This window comes from Daphnia carinata, chromosome 9, assembly GCF_022539665.2.
Source record: "Daphnia carinata strain CSIRO-1 chromosome 9, CSIRO_AGI_Dcar_HiC_V3, whole genome shotgun sequence".
Classification (NCBI taxonomy): domain Eukaryota; kingdom Metazoa; phylum Arthropoda; class Branchiopoda; order Diplostraca; family Daphniidae; genus Daphnia; species Daphnia carinata.
In genome coordinates, this window is record NC_081339.1 from 8081944 (window position 1) to 8105631 (window position 23688).

Below are 23688 nucleotides of genomic sequence, written 5' to 3' on the forward strand. Positions count from 1 at the left end.
CCAAACCATCAGTTTAACCTTGAAACTCCGTTATATTCATTTTTTTTGCGAACTTCAGACGCAGTTTATTCTATTTCCACGTACACCGATAGACGGAGGCTTGACTAGCCTTTGGCTTTTGAGCGCCTCAGTTGATATTGGCCAAACACCAAAGTATGCAGACTGGACGAATAAATAAGACAAATGAGTCAATGACCCAAATGCAATGGGATGGCTGTACGTCGCCATTTTGCTTCTCTTGACTTTACTTCCAAATGATGTAACATCCGACAAAGCAATTGCAATTCATTGTCCTTTTTCCATCGTTGTGTCGTCTGGTCTACGTTTTCAACCAACAATCAGTGATCAACATTTTTTCTTAAGCGAACAGAGAGAATGTGAGATAAGTGTATTATGTATATGGTTCCGTTTATTCCACCGTGACACCCTAAATGAAAAACGTTGGGGAAGGACCTTTAGCAACATCTCTGTGGGAAACAGAACTAATCGGCAGTGATGTGGAAATTAAAATTGGGCGGCAGTCAGAAATTCCAATTCTAGGTTAAAAAATGTTTAAAGTAAAGCCGGTTTGTATCAAAATGTTTTTGTTTTGCTTTTTTTCATTTTTTTTCTCTAACAAACAGAAGAAAAGTTGCAGAGCATGCGAGAAGACGAAAAAACTATTATTAAAGGCAATTTGGCAGTCATTTTTTTTTAGCCTCGGCAACTGATAAAAATGATAGATAGGTTTTGGCAACCGAACAAAAAATTGAAAGCAAAAATGGCAAACGAAAAATCGTATTCTCAATATCGGTGGATAATTCAAGCTGAAGATTGCTTCGGCTTCAATTTAGTTCTTAGAGGCTTCATTTTTTTCGAATGCTTAGAGTGCGTAGGGTGTTTTGAATGCTTCGAAACTGTTTTATGCCGCTTGGATCGGCTAGTTGGCGAATCGTCATAATCGTCGTACTCTGGATCTTCTTCTTCTTCCTCTTCATCCTCTTCAGCATCTACAGTGGAAACTCCTCGTCCTTTTAAATTGCAAACAGAACACAAATTAATAATAACATGTGCAATTAAAATGAAAACGATTTTCAAATAATACCAATGGGCTCTATTCGTGAATTGGGGCTCAGTATGGAATCAATACCCTCGTCATCATCTTCAGCTAATAAATTGTTGGCCACATTTCCACGTCCACCATTATTGACAACAGCATTAGGTCGACCACGTCCCGGAGCTGAAGTTGAAGCTCGGCCAGCAGTTGAAGACGGCCTTGTATCCAAAACTAAATCTTCGTCTTCATCCTCGTTCTCTGTGTAATCTTCTTCCGAGTCTATATCCTCTTCTCCGTAATCCTGGTCACCTGTAGAGAGCGGCGGTGGGTTGACGATTGGCGGAGGTGGTGACGTAAGAGCTGGAGACTACTCAAATTAAAAAATCCTGTTTTGTTATTTAAGGTTATTCAATTAAACTGAGAAATGGGAACAAACCGGACTAGCAGTCGTCGATGATGTGGCCAACACAGCAGCATCTTCGTCGTAGTCATCAGACTCTTCTTCTTCGGACAATGCCGGTGCTGGAGGTGTTGCACTAACTACCACCTGTTATGCAAATCGTAAACTGGTTCATTACAACAAATAGCGAATCTATAAACATATTTGTGGCGATGAGAGTTACAGGTGGTGGGGTAGTCGTAGTGATAGGCGTTGGGGTATGAGTTTGTGTTGGAGGCGAAGCCACGGGGTTGCTGGAATGGGCCTCCGCAGTATCGGGAGATTCACCGACTCCGAGTTCAAGTATAACGACACGATCGCGTAGTTCATTGATTTGGCTTCGCAAATCATCGACCAGCTGATGCAACTGAAGAATCGACTCTGAAAGATCAACGCCATCTAATGCTATTTAGATAAACGAACGAAATATTTAAATTTGATTTGCATTGAATTTCAATGTCGAAAATATTCATTACCACCATCTCCTTTGTCACCTTTCGGTCCAGGGAGGCCAGTCAGCCCAGAATCACCTAGTTGGACAATCATAGAAATATGTAATCAAATCGCAACCTTCAAATCAATTAGCATCAACGCTTAGTTTGTGCTCGTCTCCAATACATCAACCAAGAAGACTTGAAACTTGATTAACGTTAAGGAAGAAGTGCCATTAAACAGAAAATGAAAAATTAAGAATATAGTTATATTATAAAAAGTTATATTTTAGTTGGGATTAATGATTTTGGGCAACCTGGTGGTCCGCGGACCCCGTCGAAACCTCGTTCACCCTTGGCGCCCTTATCTCCTCTCTGGCCTCGCGGTCCTGTTGCACCGCTATCACCTGCTTCACCTGGTGTCAATTTAATTAGTTGTCTTTTGCTGATCAGTGGTTAGTCAGAACAGCCTCCCAAAAAAAGTTACAGAGCAATGAAGCCAAGATTTTGCTTTGGTCAATATATTAGTGGGCAAGTTGCCCCCTCCCTCATTATGAAGACCAACCAAACCTCGAAAAAGGCAATTTCTATTCTTACCTTTTTCGCCCCGCTCACCAGAGGGACCTGCAGCACCGATCGCACCTGGAGGTCCCGGAGGACCAGGTGGACCAGGTAATCCTACCCTTGTTGGCACGTCATCATCGTCTAAACCAGAGCCATCGCGACTGTTTGTGCGAGAGTAGGACGAAAGCCCTGGTGGGCCAGGAGGTCCAGGAAGACCAGGGGGCCCTATTTTTGGCCAATTTTTGTTTTTTTGAGTTGTTCATGTTCATCTATCCCGTTATTTGAAAATAACGGGATAAAGGTCTATTGCTTACCTGCAGGACCTGCCGGCCCAACTGGACCTGGGGCGCCGGGTACACCGTCAATTCCTTGAAGACCTGATTCTCCTGGAAGACCTGGTGTCCCCGGTATTCCATCAAGACCTGGTGCACCGCGTTCTCCCGTCAGACCAGGGGGACCCGTTTCACCTTTCAAACCGGGTAAACCAGGTAGACCCGTAAGACCTTGTGGACCAGGGTTCCCGGGCAGACCAGGAAGCCCGTCGATCCCTGGTGAACCGTTCTGTCCAGGTTGTCCTTCCAAACCTTGACCGATTCAAATTTGCTTTAGAAAACGAAATTCAATTTAATCATTGATGATGCAACATTTTTACCTGGAGATCCTGGCGCACCTGTAGTCCCATCGACCCCGTTTCTTCCGGGTAATCCAGGAATTCCAGTCAACCCAACCGGTCCTGTGTGTAAATCCAAATGTAATTGCCAGTTTTTAATCCCATTTTCTCAATTCCTTTCGATATGAATACCCTGCGGTCCGGCCTGTCCAGGAGGTCCTGCCGGACAGTTGCATCTCGTCTGTTGAGGTGCTCGCACTCCAGCGGACACGTCTGACGATCCTTGCTGTGCTGGGCCATTGCGTTCAAGAGCCGCGTCCGGTTTCCTTATATCGTGATACCCACTTAAATGTCATGTAATATATTCCAATTTGATGCCAAACGTTCATCAAAAATGAAACAAAACAAAGCTAAAAAAAAATCATCTTAATTGCACCTGAACGGACGACGAGTCATGCCGACGGCTGGCCGACGCATGTGAGTGCTGCCGTTTGGTGCCGCTCTACACGGAAATCGTTTTTCAATCGAGGGACGGACCTTTTCAGTTTAGATCCGTAACTAAAACACTAAAGACGTAAAAGATTTGTCATACCCTCTGGGTGTCGTAGTGACATGGCTCATATCTGGCCGTCCAGGACGAATGAACGATCGCTGATGTGGGCCAGCGTAACTGCTATAGTTTCCGTTGCCACCACGAATGGTCTCTTCCACGGTCCTCAAACGCCGTTCCATCCGCTCCAACGTCGTGCAGTTGAAGCATTCTAAATCGGGGAGGGATGCCAGTTGTTTCAATGCCCAGTTTTTTGTACGATTTAAATTTGATTTTACCCATATCACAGTTTTCTCCAAAAAAACCGGGACAGCAACGATACTGCATCTCGGTTATTTGCTTATAAGTAGTCACCAGTCTAGGCCGTTCTTTCACTCTGATGCATTTTCAAAGTATAAACAAAAACAGTCAGAATGGAGATTAATTTTTAGAAAAATACATTCGTATTGAGTAGGACACGACAACGAATATACAGTTGAAACACAAAGTTTATTTTTGTGTTTGAAATAAAAATGAGAAAAGTGAAGGACGAGAGAAGACAAATGATTGATGCTTTCAGCTTTTTTTTTCTCTCTTCCCCTCTCTCTTCAAAAACGAAATATTTCAGAGTGCATTGCCATGTTTTTCGAATACCAGCCATAATATACATATATATCTATATATTTTTTAAAAATATATTTATTTTTTTTTTTACCTTGGTTCCATGCCGCAATTGACATGCTGTGGAGTGCCGTTGGAAGATTGCGATGATGAGGATCCTTGTTGAGAAGGAGGCCAGTTTCGCTTGCAAAGGCGCGGTACCATCTTCGTGTAAGTCTCTGTACCATTTTTGACTTTACATGAAACTGTCCTTGTCACTGGTTGCGGACAGAAATCTCTGTATTCAAAATGATTGTGAAAGTTAGTTTCATCCTCTCGTTCAGCATTCACGAAACGTTTTTTTTTTTCCTTCACAGCCTTCATTCTTCTTTCTTCCTCGCACTGTCATATATCGTAATTGCTGACATGGTTCATATCTTTTGTAAAAAAAAAAAAAAAAAAGAAAACCTTGTAGCTTCTGGGCCAATGTCGGTTTTTCCTATATGGCTTTTCGAAACTCTTATAAGAAAAGTAGCGGCTATTTATGTATATTTTAGTCTTCTCCAAAACGGGGATGAAATCATCTTTCATCTTTTTTTCTAGGTCACCCCTACACGCAGTCTACCATTATTCCAGTCCTACGATTTTCTGTGTTTGATTCGCTCTTGCGGAAACTATAAAGCCTGGAACAGTCAACAAAATCAAACAACTCCATTTCCGTATTTGAAGATTATATATATATATATATATATTTTGAAATCTGATTTTGGCTCTATCTCACTAAAAAGAAGTTTTCCTTTTCGGAAAGAAACGGCTGATTTACTGTTAGGTCTACTAGGGAATGACAAATCGGGGTTACGCTTGTTCCAGACATTACAAGATATTGGTTCGTGTTATTCCCAATGCCCTAGAAGAAGAATCGTTTTCATAGTTTGCTTTTTTGGGTTCGTTTTTCCTTTAGAAGGGGGGGGGGTAGATTGTGTCAAGCATGATAAAATACGACCGAAAGATTCTGATCAGAGTCACGCCCAGTTTCGAAATCTGTTTTTGACCTCTTTCTATATATACATACCAATCTTTATAATGTGTATTACTATACCGTTTGCTCGAACGATTTATATTTGGTGTTCCCGTTCCTGTTTTTCCTTTTTGTGGTTGAATTACATCAAGGGGTTGTTGAAGATGGGCTCCATCTGGAGTCGAGCAATTATTCATGGAGCAATCAAATCATCGGGACAATTGGACTGCACGCTGAGAGCTGAATATGCCCCGTTGAAGTAAACGACCGGGGCAAAAGCGGCCAATGATTTATGATGCCACTATTCGTTTCCTCTTTTCTATTTTTATTATTTATTTAGTGTTTTGTATCGGCGTGTTTTACTCAACAAATCTCCCCCACCAAGAAAAAAACTGTGAAATGTCCAAGGTCAACAACCCATATGGGTAAAATATTTATTCAAACAATTTAAAATGTACAAGTTCTTAATTTGTTCTTGCCTTTTTTTCCCCTCTCTTCTATTTCTAACCAAACGACTCAACAGAATTTATTATCGTCTCCAATGCCATGTAGGGCAACGCAGACTAGAATGGCAAATCATCTGCGCAACCTCAGTTAAATATTTTTTTTTTCTTAAAAGAATAAGAAGAATAGTTCCAACAGCATTTCTCCTTTGTCCTCCTTTTTTTTTTCATTCTACTCCCTTTACTTTCTTTTTCGTTAATGGAAAAAAAAAATATACTGGTTGAATATGAAATGACAAGAAGAAAAAAAAGCTGGAAATGATATCTAATTTGATCCATAGCCCGTCACGAAATGCTATAAAGTCAAAACGCTTTATAACATTGTATGATGAATGAACTGCACATTTTTCCTCTCAAAATCTTTGAAACCCCAATATTCACGTGCATTTAGGAATGATTCAGCCATAATAATCTATTCAATTACGTCCGCCTTGTGTTATACCACGCTGCTGTAATCTCGTCACCTCCGTTGTATCGGTTCGAAATGGAACAATATTCTTTGATTGGTCATTTTCCGCATCCGGTGCACTCGACTTAAGCCCTATCTAGCCAATGACTCTAAAGTGTATATTTTTATGTATACGACGTGCATGCTTTTTTATTTGTTTGTAATCTCCCCAAAGTGGCGTCATCGCTATTTAAGGACCCACATCGAAAACGAAGAGTTAAGCCACAGAGCATCTTTCATTGCTCTCCATGTGACCGTTAAAGCAATTTTCTTTTCCTATTTAGTCCCCCCCCCCCATCTTTTTAAGTTTACGATGCTAATTCGTTAACACGTCAAGGGTGGCTAGCAGATGGCAGCAGACTCGGATGGTGATGGCCCAACAAAACACACGGACCGGCACATCGGTCGTCGGGGAGATCTAACGACGGATCTTGGCCCATTATGTATGTGGCGCGGTCAAAAACGGGTATTTTGACTGCGTCTCTCAGAGTGCGCGCATCCTAACCCAATCAGCATGATTTATGGACTGACTAAGCCGACGGATCATTTGGTGCCTCACGTTCCTTCAACCATCAGCGCTCGGCAAAGGCTTTTGAACGAGCAGCCGGTCGCACCACCGATCCGCCTGCTTTCTACCATTGTCGCAAACACTCTGAAAAAAACATCGTTAAAGTTCTAACGTTGAAGAAGAAAACTATCTTGACTCTTGATCGATCAATCAATCAACTATTGTCATTTTTCACTTCTCATCGTGCGACTCTGTTCGCATCAACGATTCACAAAGAAAAAAAGGACAAAGTCTGACTTATAGTTGATTACAATCCGCTTGCTGCGCGAGCATTTGAACTTGTGGCCAAGTTATAGAGTACGGCAAAAATGAACGCATACATAAAATATATTTTTAAAAAATAATAAAATTTAGTCGGGGTAGATCGTGTGAGAGAGAACGAAAACAGAGGCGGTCTTTAAAAAAAAAAAAAACAAACTAGCCGAGTGGTCAATCAAGCGATTCTGTTGGACGAAGTGAAGAGATAAGATTTCTTCCTCTCCGTTGCCCTCACTCAATCCACACACACACACACAAACCAACATCACAACCATATGTGGAGAGATCAACCAGCGAGACTAGTAACACAACAGCTGTCCCCACTTTAGCAAAAAAAAATTTTAAAGACAGGCGAATATAAAGTAGTCCGCCAATGTCAACTACTTAAGTATACGTCTACGAGCTTTTCCCTTTTTTAATGATTCTAAACGGTGTAAGAAGAATAAAGGACTTCATTTGTTTGGATTGCGGCGCGAGCGTTTAAAAATTGACAGGCCAGATGACTCACCCGCTGCAGGTAGAGACGAGCAAGCACGTCCAGATCACCGCCACCCAGCAGGTCGGCGTCATCCTCACGGTCATCAATCAGCCGGAGACAATCTTCTTCTTTTCCCGTTTGTTATTGTTTGAAAACGGAGCGACCGTCGTGATTTTTCTTTTTCCCCAAAAAAAGGTAGGAATTTGATCAATGACACTTTGTAGTTTGAAAATAAAACAGAAAATTCCTGTTTGCGTGTCGCTTCTTCGCCAACTAGTGATTGATGTGCGACGAGACAAAGATGACTCTCCGACGAATAGAGTCCATTGTATAATTTCACGACAGAACGTTTTCTTTTTTTTTTCTTTCGAAGCACACGACAAGAAAAAAAAAATGGTGGAACAGCCAGAGAGTTCAACCAATAAGGGAAACGGTATAAAGAAGGCAAATGTTACGATCACACGGGTATCTCGGAAGACGTGTGCCACCAGACTGAAGAGAAACCATCCTCCTGCTCTCGTCTTTTAAACACCGACAGCCCTCGAGTGCTCGACTCTTTGCTGCGGGTAAAAGAGGGTGGGGGGGGGGGCGTTTCAGCAACCCATTCGACCTTGTTGCATTAACCGAACGAAGCTCTTTTTATGTAGTACCGTCTGCATCCTCTTCTCGTTCACCTTTTTTTTTCAGTCCCCTTTCCTCCTCCTCCCCCCCCCGCCTCTTTTTTCTTACATATTGTCTCTCTTTTTTTTTTTTTGGAGTCATTTTCTATTTTGAGATACTTCCTCTGGTTTGTCGAGGAAACATTAGGATGAACTGCATGATGTCTTTATTCTTCCCGTTTTTTTTTTCCTTGGGGTTCGAATTCACCCGCATAATTTTCCGTCCCTTGGAAATTCTTCTTTGAAAACCATTTCAAGGCAGAGCATTTACAACAATGGAATCCACAGTCTCAAATCATGTCGAGACTTTCATCTTTTCCTGGTTCTTACAAATATTCCAGAGTTTTATCTGAAATGATCCCAAAAGGGGAATCAACTTTGTTTGTTGGCCAGATTCTGTTGAATCGCATCGAAAAGCGAGAGAAAACCCAAAATTCACGCACAGACGACCGGTTTTCTTTTGTTGTCTTGCTGTTGGGTGTTTATCTTTTTGTTTTTATCATTATTATGTTTTTTTGTTTCTTTTCGAATTCGTTATCCAAACTCATTCACATTCAGACAATTTTTAGTGTTGATTCCAAGTCCGTGAATCGATCCGTCTAGACACCGATAACATCTTTGATGACTGACACATCATATGTCACCTATTTTATGGTCTCTTCCTGGCAGCTCGCCAAGAATGCCTCTCGTTGCTGCTTCGTTCATTTTCGATATTTGGTAGAAAAAAAAATAAAATAAAGAAACAAAGGTGACGCATAGTTGGACGCAAATAGTTAACGTCATTTTCGGGTTTATTCAAAAACGTTCGAACAAGTTTAAACTGTAAACCTGAAACGGATTTCTTTTAATTCAGGACATTGTTCTGTTCTTCGTGTTGACCCTGTGCTCCGGGTGCCAACATAACATCCAACAAGTGAGAGTCGTTGACGTCGGAGATGTGCTACGCCCAAAAAAAAAACGCCACGGACGGGCCAGCGCATTCTTTGATGGCCCGAAAAGCTTATCAAAAGAGCGAGGAAGGCACTACAAGAGCGTCGCTACCAGTTTTTCTTTTTTTCTTTCCCTATTTCTTTTTTTTCAAACAATCTGATTTCCATCTTTTAAACTGACCGTTGCACATTTCGAAAGAAACGAGAACGAGCTGAATATCCTTTTGCGTAATTTATTCATATAAGTGACCATGTAGGGACTTATGACTGCTGCAGTAACATGCCCCTCACAATAAAATAGATCCGAAATGTTGAAGCAGGAACTCGCATGGAGTGTGTGTGCCATAGTTCTGATTCCGACAAGTCTATATATGGTGGCTTGCTGTTGCGCTGGATTATTTAAATCGAGCAGTGATCATACGCGTCGAAGGGGAAAAAAAAACAACCGTGTTGATATTCATTTTTTGAAAATTTATTTCGCTTTTCTTTTCTTTTATATCGTTGCTATCGTTCGTTGTTTTCTCTTCATCGTGTTCGTTTGGAACACGAAACGTATATCAGTGATCAATCCTTTGACAAGCAAATACGCTAGAAGGTCGTACTGCAATAACCCCAGACCGTCGACTGATCGGCTAGACCCCGAACTCGCCGCACAAAACATTGACGTGACGAGTGAATCCTCCGACACGTTGTAACATGTTAAACGTGAGCTTGTCATCCGGAGACGTGAATCCGGATTTAACTCGGCCACTAGTCGGGGAGGGAAAGAGCGAACGATAATATCTGCCAGATTGTTGACGTTTGGTAGTGATTACATGCCACTGTCAATGTAAACGACCATCAGCAAGGATAACGTGTTCGTTACCATTTGCCGGGTGTGCGTGTGTCTATGTGGCCGTGCCAAAGTACACGGAACGTCTGGGAAAAAACTTTTGACGTGACCCGCACGCGCACGCCCCGCCGTGACTTTATAAGGACAGCAGTCAGCAGCTCTGTGGCGTTTTGGAGCCATATACTAATCTCCAGATATGTATGGGGTTGCATCACTACACAGTAAACCCCTCGTTCGGAATCATTTCGTCCTGCGAGTTTCTCAAATGCCAGAAACGAAAAGAAACGAGCGACGCAGTTGTTGTTGCGTCTTGCGTGCGTACACCATTCTCATCAGATCAGTAGACAGAACCGAACGCAAGATGGCAGCCTTTGTTCTTATCGCATTTCTTTGATGGTTGACGAGTTGTCTTTTTCTCTTTTAAATTTTTATTTTTTGTTTTAAATAATACATTATAATATGTATATATATATTTTTTACGCGTTATAAGCTCAACAACAGGCGGTGTCTCAAGTGGGGGATGCATAAAGAGATAAAGAAACTCTCGCGATAGAATAACTGGGATATGCGTGTCAACGTCACTGTCAGCATGCCTGCCTTATTTGGGTCTTTTTTTGAATTTTAAACTGGTCTCTCAACGACACGTATTGCAACACAACCCTAGAAAGCGAAAGACAGACAGAGACAGAAAAAAAAGGACAGTGCAGACATACCACAACGGATTTCTTAATTTCACGCTTGATTTTAATCGACTTATTTTTTTTTGTTGGCGCCGATAACGATGACAAAGATGTAATACATTCATTTGAACCAATTCTCCGTTCTGTGTAAACTGACGTAGATTGAACTGACATCATCAAGTTCTGTGACACGCCTTTGTAAATTACGTTTCTGCTGTAATTAAGCAGTTTGAACGCAAAAAAAAATTTACAATGATATACAGAGGGATATTGAATTAATAATATAAGGTGGATATTTCGTGTCTTATATTGACGATCTTTTACCAACAGAATAAAAGTGGTTTCTGTCATAGCCCCAGTACTTGTATTTTGCCTTTGATTTTGTAACTCTGTTTTGAACGAAGATTAATTTCTTTTGATTTAAATCTTTAACATTTTTGCTTATTGAATAGTAAATTTGGCAACCGAGGCAATAGGAAAAACAAAAACATGCAAGGCCAGGCGACTGTCAGTCGTCTGTCACTCTGTACGAGGGGGCGTTATTTGAAATAAAGATTGTGAAGATAAAAGATTCGCAGAATTATCGCACGACTGAGTTTGTCTACCTTTGAAAGCGAGTCAATCACGCTTCAGTATGCATTGGCGAATCTTCCTCGCCACTGTTATCTATGTAAATGGAATTCATGCGTCAGGAATCCTCTACCCCAGACCGTCTGAATCAAGGGAAACGCTAACCTTGGATGGAATTTGGAAATTTGCGATCGCTAACAGAACAGAACAAGATAAAGGTTTTAAAGAAAAGTGGTATGCAGTCCCTCTTCATCACGTAAGTCTACCAACTTGTAATGTCAAAATGTTGTTGCCAACAGAAATGATGTTTTTTTCTGCAATTAAATATGACTAGAATGTAGAAGTCATCGACATGCCAGTACCATCAAGTTATAATGATGTAACTCAAGATCCAAAAATTAGGGATCATATTGGCTGGGCTTGGTATCAAAGGGAGTTTTTCCTTCCCAAAAGCTGGAAATCACAGCGAGTCACCATCAGGTTTGGCAGTGTCAATTATTATGCAGTAGTGGTGAGTGTACATCAATCAAGAGATCTCTGACAGCAATTCATTTTTAAACCAATATTGTTTATGACAGTGGATCAATGGTGTTGAAGTAACCAATCACTCAGGAGGTTATTTGCCTTTCACGGTCAAAATTACTGACTATTTGAAATTTGGACACTTAAACTGGATCACAGTAGCTGTTAACAGTTATTCTAATTAACTTGAATGTGTTAGTATTTGTGAGTATAAATAACTCTGTTTTTTTTAGACACACTCACTCCATGGACCATCCCTCAGGGTAATTGGCAAAGAGTCAAAGAAAATTTTCAGTTACCGAATGAAATTTAAATGCAGATGTGACTCTGAACAAAATCTTTTATTTTATTAGGGAAAATTGTTTACCACAACGACTCTCAACGCTACCCCGCAGGTAACACGTTAACATGCTCATGGTTCGATAAATTTCTAGGTTACTAAACCTTCTATGCTCTTTTTTTTTTTTTTTTTCTTTTCTCCAGGCTATTATGAGCAACAATATAACTTTGGTAATGAACATGTCATCATGTCATAGCTGAATTTATATCGGAATTTTTTATTTTGTTATTTGCACATCAACGAACCAAAGATTTCTTCAATTTTGCGGGCATTCACCGTCCTGTCGTATTATCTGCAACGCCAAAAACTTATATAGACGATATAACCATCAACACTACAAGTGTGACGGATTCTCTTGGCGTTATATTCTACTCGGTTGAGCTAGGAGGCCCGAAGATTGCCGCTTACTCAGTCGTTGCAGAAATTTATGATGCACAGCACCGCCTCGTTGGTCAAGCTAAGGGGCTCAAAGGCGAAATCAGCATTAATAATCCAAACTTGTGGTGGCCCCGAGGAATGAACGAGTCAGTCGGATACCTTTACACGCTCAAGGTTTTGACCCAAAAATACGTGTTTTTCGTTTTTTCTTCTTTACCTAAAGCTGTCCCGACATTATTCGGTAACGCCTTTTCTACCCAAAGATTCAGCTATGGAACGATGCCAAAAACGTTGAGGGTGATGTTTACCGACTTCCATTTGGTATTCGTTTTATCGAATGGAATTCAACCGGTGTTTACATAAATGGAAAAAGCGTCTATTTTAAAGGATTTGGCCGGCACGAAGATGCAATTGTAAATTTTTAGGTCGTTCGCATTCACAATAGAAGTATTTGTAAATTTTTTATCTTTTTTCAGCTGAGAGGCCGTGGCTTGGACCTGGTCACATTAACCAAGGATTATAATTTGATGCGATGGATTGAAGCCAATGCATTCCGCACTTCACACTATCCCTACTCAGAAGAACTAATGGATTTGGCCGATCAACAAGGATTTCTAGTTATTGATGAAGTCCCAGCTGTTGGGCTTGAGTAAGAATAAACATTTACTGGTATCATAAACATTAAAAAAATAATCATTTTTTAAATGATATATAGTAACTTCGATGATGAACTTTTGGAAGCCCACATGCAGACCTTGAAGGAACTGGTTCAACGCGACAAAAATCGCCCTGCAGTTGTAGTGTGGTCAATTGGCAACGAACCCCAATCACAAAAACAAGTCTCAGCGCACTATTTTGAGTATAATTTCAATCCTTATATTTCGTATTCTGAAAAGGAAACCAGTAGCTTTTTTCTTTTTCTGAACCGTTTAGTACTATTGTCAAGCTAGTCCATCGACTAGATTCATCGAGGCCTGTGACTTTAGTTCTGAACAAACCAAGTACCCAAGATGTTGCTGTGAGTCGATCTTCAGATAAGTGTAGTTAGTTGTCGTAGCTCCCTTACGTAGATATGCACATAACTAAGGTCACAGGTGGGTGTTTTCATGTTTAACATGTATTCATGTTTCAATCTTTTTTTTCTTCTATCGTGCGTTCTAGGCGTGTCGCTAATTATACCCGTTCATTGGATCTTGCCAGACCTGTGACCATGGTTTTGGCTCAATCCTACGCATCTGATTTAGCTGCAAGTTGCCGCTATTGCACAAAAACTAATTCCAAGAACCACGCACTAATTCGTCCATATTTTATTTCCATTTTTTAAAGGCCCAGTTTCTGGACGTTATTTGCATAAATCGTTATTTCGGTTGGTACTCGGATACCGGCCACAGCGAACTTATAACATACCAGGTATTTTTTGCTTTCTACGAAAATGAAATAAGGCAAAATAAAAGTAACCGGTACCTAATTTACCTGATAGATGATAAAAGAAGTCACAGCTTGGCATGACAAACATTTAAAACCGGTTTTGGTAACCGAATATGGCGCTGGAGCTCTTGCCGGTCTACACACAGTAACTGAGTGGGAACGAAGTGGAACTTTAGCTTTGGAAATTAACGTTTTATGCATATTTAATTCAGGATCCACCTGTTGTGTGGACGGAAGATTACCAAGTGGTCCTGATGGAGCAGAACTTTAAAGCGTTCGACCAACTGCGTCAAATGGGATTTCTAATTGGAGAAATGATTTGGAACTTTGCTGACTTTGCCACACCACAGGGTTAGTGATATTTATTATTATTTAAATTAACAGATATAGTAATCCAGCATCCGTAAACAAGATAGAAATCCCTGTCCTTTTTGGAACTATTTTACCGTAGTTTATTTCCGAGATTTGTAGCTTGATTAGCAATTGTAGTTTGAATCACAATGTTTCTTTTTGGGGGGGCTATGCTACTTTTAAACAGGATCCAGTAGGGTGGTGGTCAACCGCAAGGGAATGTTTACCCGTGAAAGGCAACCAAAATCAGCCGCCAGATATTTGAAACTGCGTTACGTAAATCTTTGATATTTGCATTTTCCGACAGTATTTTTTTGAATTTCAACGTGTTTGTTATCATCACGCCCAGTTCTATTATGTCCCTTTGGATTTTGCTTTGATTCCTATCTCAATAAATACCGTGAAAGTTAAAACAAACATTCCGTTTGTTTTTCTCAATAAAGAATACCATTTTTATTTGTAGAATACTTCCGGCCAACTGGATGCATGAAAGGCGTTTTCACTCGTGAAAGACAACCAAAATTCGCTGCCCATTTCCTTCGTCGTCGCTATGCACAGCTGACCTAGCGAGGAAAACAAAGGAACTAAACGCCGCTTTTGTTCTTCAATCCGGAAAATCACTAGGAATTATCCCGTAAAACACCCATCGTTCATTGTCGGTGTAATAGGATATCGAACTTGGGCATTTAAAAATTTTTCTCATCAAAGTGGAAAAGCTTAGTGTATGGCAAGGGCACAAGAGTAGACTATTGAAATCAAGCCGAAAAGCAACGTAGTTGAGTATAGTTGTCTAAAAAAAAAGGATAAAAATGCGTAAAACATCTTACCCGATTTCTGAAACACCTTTGTTTTATGGTGTTGAATGAGAAACGATATAGAGTTACGGCGTTAGAGCGTACCTAACAAGGATACGATAGTTGTCTGTTAGACACTACATCTTTACGTATTGGATTACGTTTCTAGAAATGAATAGCATTGCGGAAAAGCCAGCTAAAAATCGACTTCCTTCGGTTACATATCCGATGTTCAACATGCACAATGGAGAACGGCTACAAAAAGCGCCTTCTACTTCGAACGCACTCGCGAAACACTATGGTAAATAGAACCATTTCGCAAGAATCCGAAATGAGGGAATACATAGTAAATCGACTATGAAAACTACTTAGTAAGTTTGAAAAGGAAAAAAATGAATTACTATCGTTTTTTAGTTAAATTAATTGCACGCTACGAGTACACGATACGTTGAGGTATCCCTTGAACATAAACATTTTACTCGCCACACCTAGTGGCCATGACAGTCAACATAAAAGGATAACAGCACACCTCCTAGTCTTCGCACTTTTTCAATTCTCGTTCTCCGTTCAATGTCGAACGTGGGGTCAAACGGTATAATGCCATCTGACAACATGGAAACAAAAATGGCATTTCATTACGTGAATTGTGGATCTTACTTCTTTGCCAGTGATTCTTCTGCTGTCTTATCATTAACAGGTATATATTACAGGAGATAAGGAACGCAGTTTTAGACGACATGTAACAAAACACGCAGTTCTTTGCGCTTTAAAAAAAGATGCAGAGGAAAAGTGCTGAGCTTTCAAAAATTTTATTCGTTTTTGCAAATTAGTTTCCAATCGAAGTGATACCAGATTGCACAGGCCACCACCGAGCTTCAGTGTTTTAGAAAGAATATGTAGTGGGATTTTAAATACTAGCAGACAAGAACTGATTTTCGATTCCATCACACCATCCACGACCTCGGGCTGTTATTCCTCTCGATTTTGGCAAACTAACTTAAGGGCTACAACAACCAATGACAGCAAACTGACGCTTCACTAAGGCGGGGCTTACGCAGACAGACAGATAAGACTAAAACAGAAAAACCGCGAGGGAAAGGAGTGGGAGCATTGGAAACGTTTGCGTTTTTTTTTAAGTCAGTGAAGCTTCCCAGTGTCTTCTCTAAATTCACAAAGCCGCCACACACGAGAGTTACAAGGTTTTAAAATAGTGAAAATAACCAAAGCAACTGTTTGGTAGTTTTAAGATACAATGAATTGCAATCAAGGTCATGCAATGTGAACTTGAAGCATGAAAGGTGACTTTCAGCTGTTGTGATCTCGTGTTGTTTTTATAATCAAGCATTCAAGTGTTTGAGGCTAGTCAAGAAAAGTAAACATCTTTTTCATAAATGGGCCGCTGTCTCCGCTCCCCAATTCCATGGAATAGTTTATTCGGAAGACGCTGCTATTCAAAGCTTCTCCCTTTCCATTCTATTCCTTCCCCCAAAGGACTCCCATTGGTAATTTGTCTTTTCCTTTTGTCCATTGTTTTTTCATGGAGCAGTACCCAAAACCACATTTGCATCTACGCATAGGTAGGCACATTATGGGATGTGATCCGTGCCGGTGGTGTATCACAGATTCATCTCTACATTAATGAAAGACATCGCCAATTAGGGCCGATTTTCAGGGAAAAGTTAGGCCACGTTGAAGCTGTCTGGCTAGCCGATCCCGCGCTTTACCAACAGGTCTTCCAAGCTGAAGGGGCATATCCTCGACCTATGCTTCCCGAACCATGGACCATCTTCAACAAAAGACATTCTTATAAAAGAGGCCTCTTTTTTATGTAGGTACTATTATTAATGCACCATAGCTCACTAAATATCCCATTACAGTTATGATCAATAGGGATTCCATATGCATGAAATAGCTTTGTCCCTGCGCGATTTCCAAATCTTACAAATACGATACCGGGTGTCCCAAAAACCTTTCTTTCGTTATGATTGGTAAAGAATCAGGGCGAGGTTGCAGGTCAAACCGTTCGTGCAGCCAATTTAGCATGCTATGACAGCGTCCGCCTGAGTAAGTGTAACGTCTCGAACCATGAAGTATGACTAAAGGATCGCTGACGAAAAGGTCCGAAAGTTAAGAAAAGCTCTGGTTTTTACAGAGGGGATGAGGGTTGCCCTTAAACAAAGGCCCAGATGAGAGGTTTAAGGATAAAATGGTATTTTTATTAATGAATATTAAATCTTTTTGTGATTTTAAAGGCAAGGAGAAGAATGGTTACACTACAGGAAGATTTTAAGTCCACTTCTACTAAAAATGGCTACGCTCCATCGTCATTTGGATACTTTTTACGACGTGGCTGACCGATTACTCGATCAGTGGAGCCAAAAGGAAAACGGTACACTTGATAACCTCGAACGTGACCTGTATTGTTACTTCGTGCAGGTATGAAAACGATTTCCACTTTTACTCTTAACAAATAATGAATTCAAAATTTTACTGTGGACGAAATAATTCAGGGTTTAATGTGTGCCACTTTCGGTCGTACCGTTGGATTGGATCAAGAAATGGTTCAAAGTCATGTTCCAGAAATGGCCCACCATTTACAGCGTTTGTTCGAGAGTAGTGCTCGCCTAACGCTCCTTCCTCCCTCTTTGGCTGCTAAATTAAATCTTGACGCGTGGCAATGCTTTGAGCAATCCGCGCTAAAGGCCTTAGAAATAGCTGACCGACTAACGCAGTCATGTCTGGAGAAATTTCCATCCGATAACGACGATAGCGAAGAAGTTAATGGTTGTATTGTTTCATGCCTGAGGCAGCAAACAGTGAGTCAAGTTGACATTCAACGCATTGTAACTGATTTGTTCTTGGCAGCAGCTGATACGGTAATGCGTATGATTTAAAAAATTTTTGCTTTAACTAACATTGTTGATTCGTTTTCATAGACATCACATACGACACAGTGGGTTCTTTACTTACTGGCTCAACATCCAGAGGTGCAAGAAAAAGCTTTCAAGGAAATAGCATCGATTCAGCCGACCGAGGGAAGATTAGGCAGCGAATGGCAACATATCCCTACGATAAAAGGTTCTGTTAAAGAAGCTTTACGCCTCTATCCAGTGGCTACGTTTCTCACTCGTTTGTTACCGGAATGCAGTGTCATCGGAGATTACGACATCCCACCAGAGGTTGAAATCACATTTATTTTATGTCTTGGTAACCCGCTGGATTGATCTGATTTTTTAATAATAGACTTTAGTGCTCATGTCAATCTTCACGAGTGGTCGAAATGATCGTTATTTTTATAATGCGGAACAGTTTTTACCAGAACGATGGAATCGCCAGGCGTCGTCAAACGATAATATGGTGATGAACCATTTTGCTTCATTACCATTTGGCCATGGCAGAAGATCTTGCATAGGCCGCCGTTTGGCCGAGGCTCAGATTTACATTTTACTTTTTAGAGTACGTTCTAAGATATTAACTGTGAAATGTGATGCCTTATACTTACCTGTATTTCGTTTCAGGCGCTACCAAGATTTACATTACAAACGGTGAATCATGTAAAAATGGTTATGCGACTTTTGGGCACAGTCGATCAACCAGTTCGACTGCGTTTACGACCTCGCTCTTAACTTTTTCACCATTTTAAAATAAATCAATAAACTACAATGCTTACCCATCGCTCAATCTTAATTTTCCTATTATGGTATGATAAAATCTACTCGGTTGCATAGTTTTTCAATTGTGAAAAACTGAAACAGGAGAATAATGGATGTTGTCGTTCCTTAATTTCTTTTCCGACTGTATAGTCCTAAAAGTCTATTTACGTTCGAAGATCAAAAGACCTTGATATAAAAAGAATACAGTAGACTTCAGGACATGAAACCGTTGCCCCTCACTGATGTTTGCTGAATTCAAATTACTCGTGTGCTGAGCGTATGATTTTTCAGTGTCAATTTGTACCATATTTTTTTTTATGCAGTGGGTGGTCAGTGCCTGCGTTAACCAATTAGACACTGACGTTGTGTACAAATGATAACATAGGGTATAACTAAAGGCTTCTACCCCACGAAATCTTTTCATGTGGGAAAAAACTGATGATTTAAAAATCATTAGATAATGTAAGAGGCTGATGTAGTGCGTCTAATCAGCACCTTAACGACGCCAATGGAAGCTAAACGAAATTCGATGGCAAGTGTATAATATTTTGATAAGCGTTAATATATATGATAAAACGGAAACCTTTAATGAAATTACGTAGAATCTCACATATTGCAACACCGCTGTCATTTTCCCTCATTTGTTATTTGAATTTCCCGCTTGACTCTGGGAGTCAGCCTACTATCCAAATGAAATATTTCCTTAATTTATTTACATTTAAACTAAAATAATTTTATTACACGAAATATTAACTAAAAAATCTATAAACAATTTTACATACACTTAGACTTTTCTCATTTTTATGTTAGTAAATAAATTTTAACGTTTGCAGCGCATTATTCAGAAACACTTATACTGACTACGTAGTCTCTACTTCCTTTTCCCAGAGTCCACTTCCATCAACCCATTTCTTGGTCTTCTACTCTAGCCATCATGCCGGGCTTCACGAACAAGGTTTTTCTTTTAACTAATTCGTCTTGTCATTGTTTCTCGTTCGAGCATTGTGTTCTTTTAGTCTAAAAAGTATTGCGGCTTGATCTCAAGTTATGCCACCGTTACTAGAGAACTGAGACATTTTTCTTACTATTGTTAACAAGCAACCATGGCGTCCATTTTACACGTGTCAGATATACAAATATAAACTTTCGCTACATAGTAGTTGCTGGATTATTAGTGAATTTTTAGACTCCTGCTAATCAGATCATTTTTATTGTTTCTTATTGCAACAGCCGATTATCATCGATGCCCGAGAGCATCTTATGGGACGATTGGCAACCATTTGTGCCAAGGCAGCCCTCAATGGACACAAAGTCCGCGTGCTTAGGGCTGAGCAAATGGAAATCTCTGGTACCTTTTTCAGGTAAAAAAAAAACTATATTTTTAAACCTAAATAATATTCTTTAAAGGATGAAATTTAACACCAAACTATGTGAAACTGGTGATCATACATAACATGCACTACCAACTGAGGCCGACACTTAATTGCATACACTTCAAGTATCTTCAGAACCTATTAATCTCCTATTCTTCATAGGAACAAGCTGAAGTTTCTCCGTTTTCTTCGTAAGAGGTGTAATGTCAACCCTGCCAGAGGCCCATTCCACCACCGTGCTCCCTCCAAGATTTTCAAGCGCTCAGTTCGTGGAATGTTGCCCTACAAAACCTTCAGGGGACGTGAAGCTTTGAAGAGAGTGCGTGCTTTTGAAGGTGTACCTCCTCGTTACCAACGTGTCAAGAAGCAGGTTGCTCCTCATGCTTTGAGGGTTATTTGCCTGGCCCCTGGCCGCAAGGTAAGCTTATAAAGTTATTATATTTGTCTGTGTATTAATCACACATTTTGGTATAGTACTGTCGTCTTGGCCGCCTGTCCCATGAGGTTGGTTGGAAGTACCAGGATGTTATTGCCACTCTTGAAGCCAAGCGCAAGATCAAGGCATCCATTGCTTATGGCAAGAAGAAGGTTGAACAGGTAAATATGAACCTAATTTTAATGCAATTAATTTTACTATTGTGATGAAATTTACCCACCTTTTAAGTGAAAACGTGATCTATTCAAACATGCACTTCCAACTGACTCTTCATTTTTCTTTATCAAAATTTAATTTACTCTGTATCTCACTAAAATAACTTCATATTACAGAGAACCAAGGGATTGGCCAAGAAAGCAGTGTACCCGCGAATTGAGCGACACCAGAAACTGATTCAATCTATGGGACACAAATGAATGTTCTGATTCCGTGGATTGATCAATACACAATTTGCGATCCGCACTTGTATATATTGTTTTGATGTTTAGCTGAACTGAGCGTTCTCTGTGATCTTATGTTTCAAAACAAAGTTCGTTTGTGGGCAACTTTCCACCCCGATGTCGTTAGTCATATTAAATTTTTCCCAGATTTTGCAATGAATTCAGTAATACGGAAATATCGGTAGCGTCATACCGCCAATTTTTATTGGATTATGCGATTGTAGCATGGTAAGAATGGAATCAATGTCGAAAAAGGGCATCTGGTGGAGATCATGTGAATGCCAGGCACGTCGACTGCTAGATCGGAGTCGAGAGGGCTTTGGGTTAATTTCTCACGTTCGGATCCCGTGAGAATTGAGGAGTACAGTTTCTCATTTAAAATGAGCTAATAGTGTGATCTCTAGTTTAATTCCAGAACTTATCCTAATAACATTGGGTTTGTTCTGGTCCTTAGCTAAAGTGCGTTGTAGGAGTGAGTAAGCAATCTCTGGTTTGCTGTGGCAGGGTTTAGGGTTTTGCTGTGCTTTGTAAAGTATATTCTTTATTTATAATGTTTACTCGGTATCACAAGTTGAAAGATTTGCTTTTCGGCCGGTACCTGTGGGCTACCAATACTGTTAGTTGTGGAATTCTTCTAACTGCTGGAGATATCATACAACAAAGGATTGAACTATTCACCAACTCTAGTCAAACCAATGATTCTATCGATGTTGATAGAATAGGTAAATTACAGTTTACAATAAGAATTTGGTTATTTGTCAAAAGTTGACGTGTTTTGCATGATAATATAATTGCAGAATTTCTGGGATCTTGCATGTTCTTGATTTCATTTTAGTTTTTGTAGCCTGAAAAACACCCTTTAGCTATTATTTCTAAGATTGGAAGAATGCTACAAAACAGTAAAAATTTCTATTGAAAGGTTCTTGGATGATATTACGTAAGAGCTATTAAATTTGTGCTTTTTTAGGATTAACATTTTCTTTGCTAAAATGTAGCCCTGCAGTGATCTAACGCTAGATGGCGTTAATTTCCATTTGTAGGACGAAATTGGATGCAGTCAAAGGCGAAGATTTAAAAATTCATTGGTTCTGCTGCAATATTTCTTCAGGTCGAATGGGAACGGTTGGTCTGGTTCAAGGACTACCAAATCATCTTTGGTATACGTGGCTGGATCGAATTCTCCCAGGAAGAACTCTAACAACTGTTGGTAAAAAAATTGTGGCAGATCAATTGATTTGCTCTCCCATCTCATCGGCATCGTTCTTCGTTGGTGCCGGGATGTTAGAAGGCTGTTCAGTATTGGAAGGCTGGGAAGAGTACAAATCAAAGTTCCTTTTTGTATATTTAGTAAGTATACGTGTTCGACGTTTCAAAGACTTATCACATAACTATTTTCATTGTATTTCCAAACTACGTCCATCGTCACAGACAGACTGTATCGTCTGGCCGCCTAGCCAATTGATCAACTTTTTACTAGTTCCGGCTGTCTATCGAGTTCTCTATGTCAACGTTTTTACCGTAGCTTGGAATGTGTTCCTTTCCTACGCGAAACATTTTGTGAGCTACACTTACCACCCCGCCTTTTTTTTATTAACAAAGACACGTAACCGGCTTCTTACATTTAAAAAATAGGACCGATTGAAACTTAACGAAAAAGTTGATCTTTATCCTACCAGCCACCACAAGCGGAAGGAAAACGTAGAAAAATGAAATCTCATTCATGTAGAAATAGTTGTATTTATGTAAAATTGCACATCGAACAAATGCAAGCACTCTGACGATGAATACAAGTGACGATTGGCACACATACAATTGCCAAAAAGTTGCTTGCCAGCGACTGAATGGTTTACGTTTTTTTTCATTTACGGGACACCTTTGTTTTGTTTTATTCATTCACCACTTCCTTCCTCGCCTTTATTTGTTTTCTATCTTAAGCAAATCCTTTTTTGATTTTTTTTATTGGCTCTTTTCCCTTCCTCTAATGTCTATCTTTGTTTGAATGGTCTCTTTTTTTAGTTGTTTTCGTGTGTGGTGACCTTGACCCACATGGTGGTTCACTATGGATTGATTATTTTATTAGCCATCTTCTCACGTATTTGAATGGACCTCTTTTCACGGAATCCCCACTTTTTGGCCGGCTCGATAGCATTAGGAGATGCCCAATCTGATCTGCTGGGCTATCCACATTTAGCAGCGAACATTGGACGATGTCTTCTTCAAGAATTTTTCTATTCAGTTGCTTTGAACACACTGCTTCAGGTGCGCTGCATTGAATAGGTAAATAGGGGACCATCAGTAGAAAATAAGCGCTCGATTGAGAAAACCTGTTTGGGTTTTTATTGTTCATTCTCTGGTTTGAGATTGATGGCTTAACGAACCGGGAGCGCGAGTTTCGTCTCTGTCGCCATCTAAAGAAGTTTGTTTAATGAGAGTCGATGTTGTAAGCGATCGCTTATAAAAAGTATAGTCCATCAACATGTCAATATGTGGGAAAGAGAAAAAAAAAACTTAAGTCAGGAAAAGCCTAATCAAAACCAACAGGTAGACGAGAGCAGCAGTTGAGACAAAATGAATTTGCAATGCCCGCCAGGTGTTGTTTGACAGGGCTAGCAAGTTCTTGTTTTTTGTTTTCGAAATCGTCTACGCCCGTCTTGGTTGGTATGAAGCAACCGACAACCAAAAATGCCAGATGGATTCAAAATTATGCATCTAGTCGCTCGGAATTTTTTAACTTGAAAATACGTTAACAACTAAACATGGGTGTAGTAAATTCATATTTCTATGATGTTATACGTGTAATTGCATGAAAGACCCGAGTGGA

General features: G+C 40.1%; 5 protein-coding genes across 10 annotated transcripts; 4 read left to right on the forward strand and 1 right to left on the reverse strand.

Moving 5' to 3' along the window:
* Positions 1–391: 391 nt before the first annotated feature.
* On the reverse strand, positions 392–7967 carry LOC130700888 (collagen alpha-1(I) chain-like). 4 transcript variants are annotated; one of them, XM_059496742.1, is made up of 15 exons: positions 7513–7967; positions 4325–4507; positions 3909–4006; positions 3673–3841; positions 3517–3582; positions 3273–3406; positions 3123–3203; positions 2785–3054; positions 2504–2695; positions 2224–2322; positions 1952–2005; positions 1660–1880; positions 1473–1583; positions 1085–1403; positions 392–1010 (listed from the first exon to the last, which is right to left on the reverse strand). In XM_059496742.1, exons 1-15 carry the CDS (start codon positions 7584–7586, stop codon positions 802–804), a joined length of 2280 nt encoding a protein of 759 aa, XP_059352725.1. In that variant the 5' UTR covers positions 7587–7967; the 3' UTR covers positions 392–801. The 4 variants fall into 4 exon arrangements, with proteins under 4 accessions (XP_059352725.1, XP_057378857.1, XP_059352726.1 ...); XM_057522874.2 differs by having other exon boundaries at positions 3273–3424; XM_059496743.1 differs by lacking the exon at positions 3517–3582.
* A 3098-nt stretch (positions 7968–11065) lies between these two features.
* LOC130700890 (beta-glucuronidase-like) lies at positions 11066–14943 on the forward strand. Of its 3 annotated transcripts, none has more exons than XM_057522875.2 (15): positions 11066–11408; positions 11487–11663; positions 11731–11845; positions 11908–11937; positions 12028–12069; positions 12158–12184; positions 12265–12566; positions 12656–12805; positions 12869–13041; positions 13108–13251; positions 13326–13410; positions 13719–13802; positions 13873–13965; positions 14033–14171; positions 14635–14943. In XM_057522875.2, exons 1-15 carry the CDS (start codon positions 11217–11219, stop codon positions 14736–14738), a joined length of 1857 nt encoding a protein of 618 aa, XP_057378858.1. In that variant the 5' UTR covers positions 11066–11216; the 3' UTR covers positions 14739–14943. The 3 variants fall into 3 exon arrangements, with proteins under 3 accessions (XP_057378858.1, XP_057378859.1, XP_057378860.1); XM_057522876.2 differs by lacking the exon at positions 13326–13410 and adding an exon at positions 13554–13638; XM_057522877.2 differs by lacking the exon at positions 14635–14943 and adding an exon at positions 14359–14567.
* A 1189-nt stretch (positions 14944–16132) lies between these two features.
* LOC130700646 (cytochrome P450 315a1, mitochondrial-like) lies at positions 16133–18628 on the forward strand. Its single transcript, XM_057522628.2, has 7 exons — positions 16133–16467; positions 16543–16793; positions 17218–17401; positions 17476–17841; positions 17902–18144; positions 18209–18421; positions 18484–18628. Exons 1-7 carry the CDS (start codon positions 16357–16359, stop codon positions 18589–18591), a joined length of 1476 nt encoding a protein of 491 aa, XP_057378611.1. The 5' UTR covers positions 16133–16356; the 3' UTR covers positions 18592–18628.
* Positions 18629–19454: 826 nt separating this feature from the next.
* On the forward strand, positions 19455–20887 carry LOC130700660 (large ribosomal subunit protein uL13-like). Its single transcript, XM_057522643.1, has 5 exons — positions 19455–19573; positions 19849–19979; positions 20154–20409; positions 20466–20588; positions 20760–20887. Exons 1-5 carry the CDS (start codon positions 19553–19555, stop codon positions 20841–20843), a joined length of 615 nt encoding a protein of 204 aa, XP_057378626.1. The 5' UTR covers positions 19455–19552; the 3' UTR covers positions 20844–20887.
* Positions 20888–21157: 270 nt separating this feature from the next.
* LOC130700659 (mpv17-like protein 2) lies at positions 21158–22704 on the forward strand. The gene is made up of 4 exons (XM_057522642.2): positions 21158–21589; positions 21976–22214; positions 22296–22424; positions 22500–22704. Exons 1-4 carry the CDS (start codon positions 21418–21420, stop codon positions 22575–22577), a joined length of 618 nt encoding a protein of 205 aa, XP_057378625.1. The 5' UTR covers positions 21158–21417; the 3' UTR covers positions 22578–22704.
* Positions 22705–23688: the final 984 nt, after the last annotated feature.

Bases quoted from the DNA above. Each gene is read 5' to 3' on its own strand.
- LOC130700888 (XM_057522874.2), bottom strand. From the start codon at position 7,586: ATGACCGTGAGGATGACGCCGACCTGCTGGGTGGCGGTGATCTGGACG. The intron at 4,508-7,512 runs GTGAGTCATCTG...TTTTGAATACAG, and splicing joins CTCGTCTCTACCTGCAGCGG to AGATTTCTGTCCGCAACCAG. The intron at 3,204-3,272 runs GTATTCATATCG...ATTTACACACAG, and splicing joins TGGACAGGCCGGACCGCAGG to GACCGGTTGGGTTGACTGGA.
- LOC130700890 (XM_057522875.2), top strand. From the start codon at position 11,217: ATGCATTGGCGAATCTTCCTCGCCACTGTTATCTATGTAAATGGAATT. The intron at 11,409-11,486 runs GTAAGTCTACCA...AAATATGACTAG, and splicing joins ATGCAGTCCCTCTTCATCAC to AATGTAGAAGTCATCGACAT. The intron at 13,042-13,107 runs GTAAGAATAAAC...AATGATATATAG, and splicing joins GTCCCAGCTGTTGGGCTTGA to TAACTTCGATGATGAACTTT.
- LOC130700646 (XM_057522628.2), top strand. From the start codon at position 16,357: ATGGGCCGCTGTCTCCGCTCCCCAATTCCATGGAATAGTTTATTCGGA. The intron at 17,402-17,475 runs GTATGAAAACGA...GAAATAATTCAG, and splicing joins TGTATTGTTACTTCGTGCAG to GGTTTAATGTGTGCCACTTT. The intron at 18,422-18,483 runs GTACGTTCTAAG...ATTTCGTTTCAG, and splicing joins TTTACATTTTACTTTTTAGA to GCGCTACCAAGATTTACATT.
- LOC130700660 (XM_057522643.1), top strand. From the start codon at position 19,553: ATGCCGGGCTTCACGAACAAG. The intron at 19,980-20,153 runs GTAAAAAAAAAA...TATTCTTCATAG, and splicing joins ATCTCTGGTACCTTTTTCAG to GAACAAGCTGAAGTTTCTCC. The intron at 20,410-20,465 runs GTAAGCTTATAA...ATTTTGGTATAG, and splicing joins GCCTGGCCCCTGGCCGCAAG to TACTGTCGTCTTGGCCGCCT.
- LOC130700659 (XM_057522642.2), top strand. From the start codon at position 21,418: ATGTTTACTCGGTATCACAAGTTGAAAGATTTGCTTTTCGGCCGGTAC. The intron at 21,590-21,975 runs GTAAATTACAGT...ATATTTCTTCAG, and splicing joins TATCGATGTTGATAGAATAG to GTCGAATGGGAACGGTTGGT. The intron at 22,215-22,295 runs GTAAGTATACGT...CCATCGTCACAG, and splicing joins AGTTCCTTTTTGTATATTTA to ACAGACTGTATCGTCTGGCC.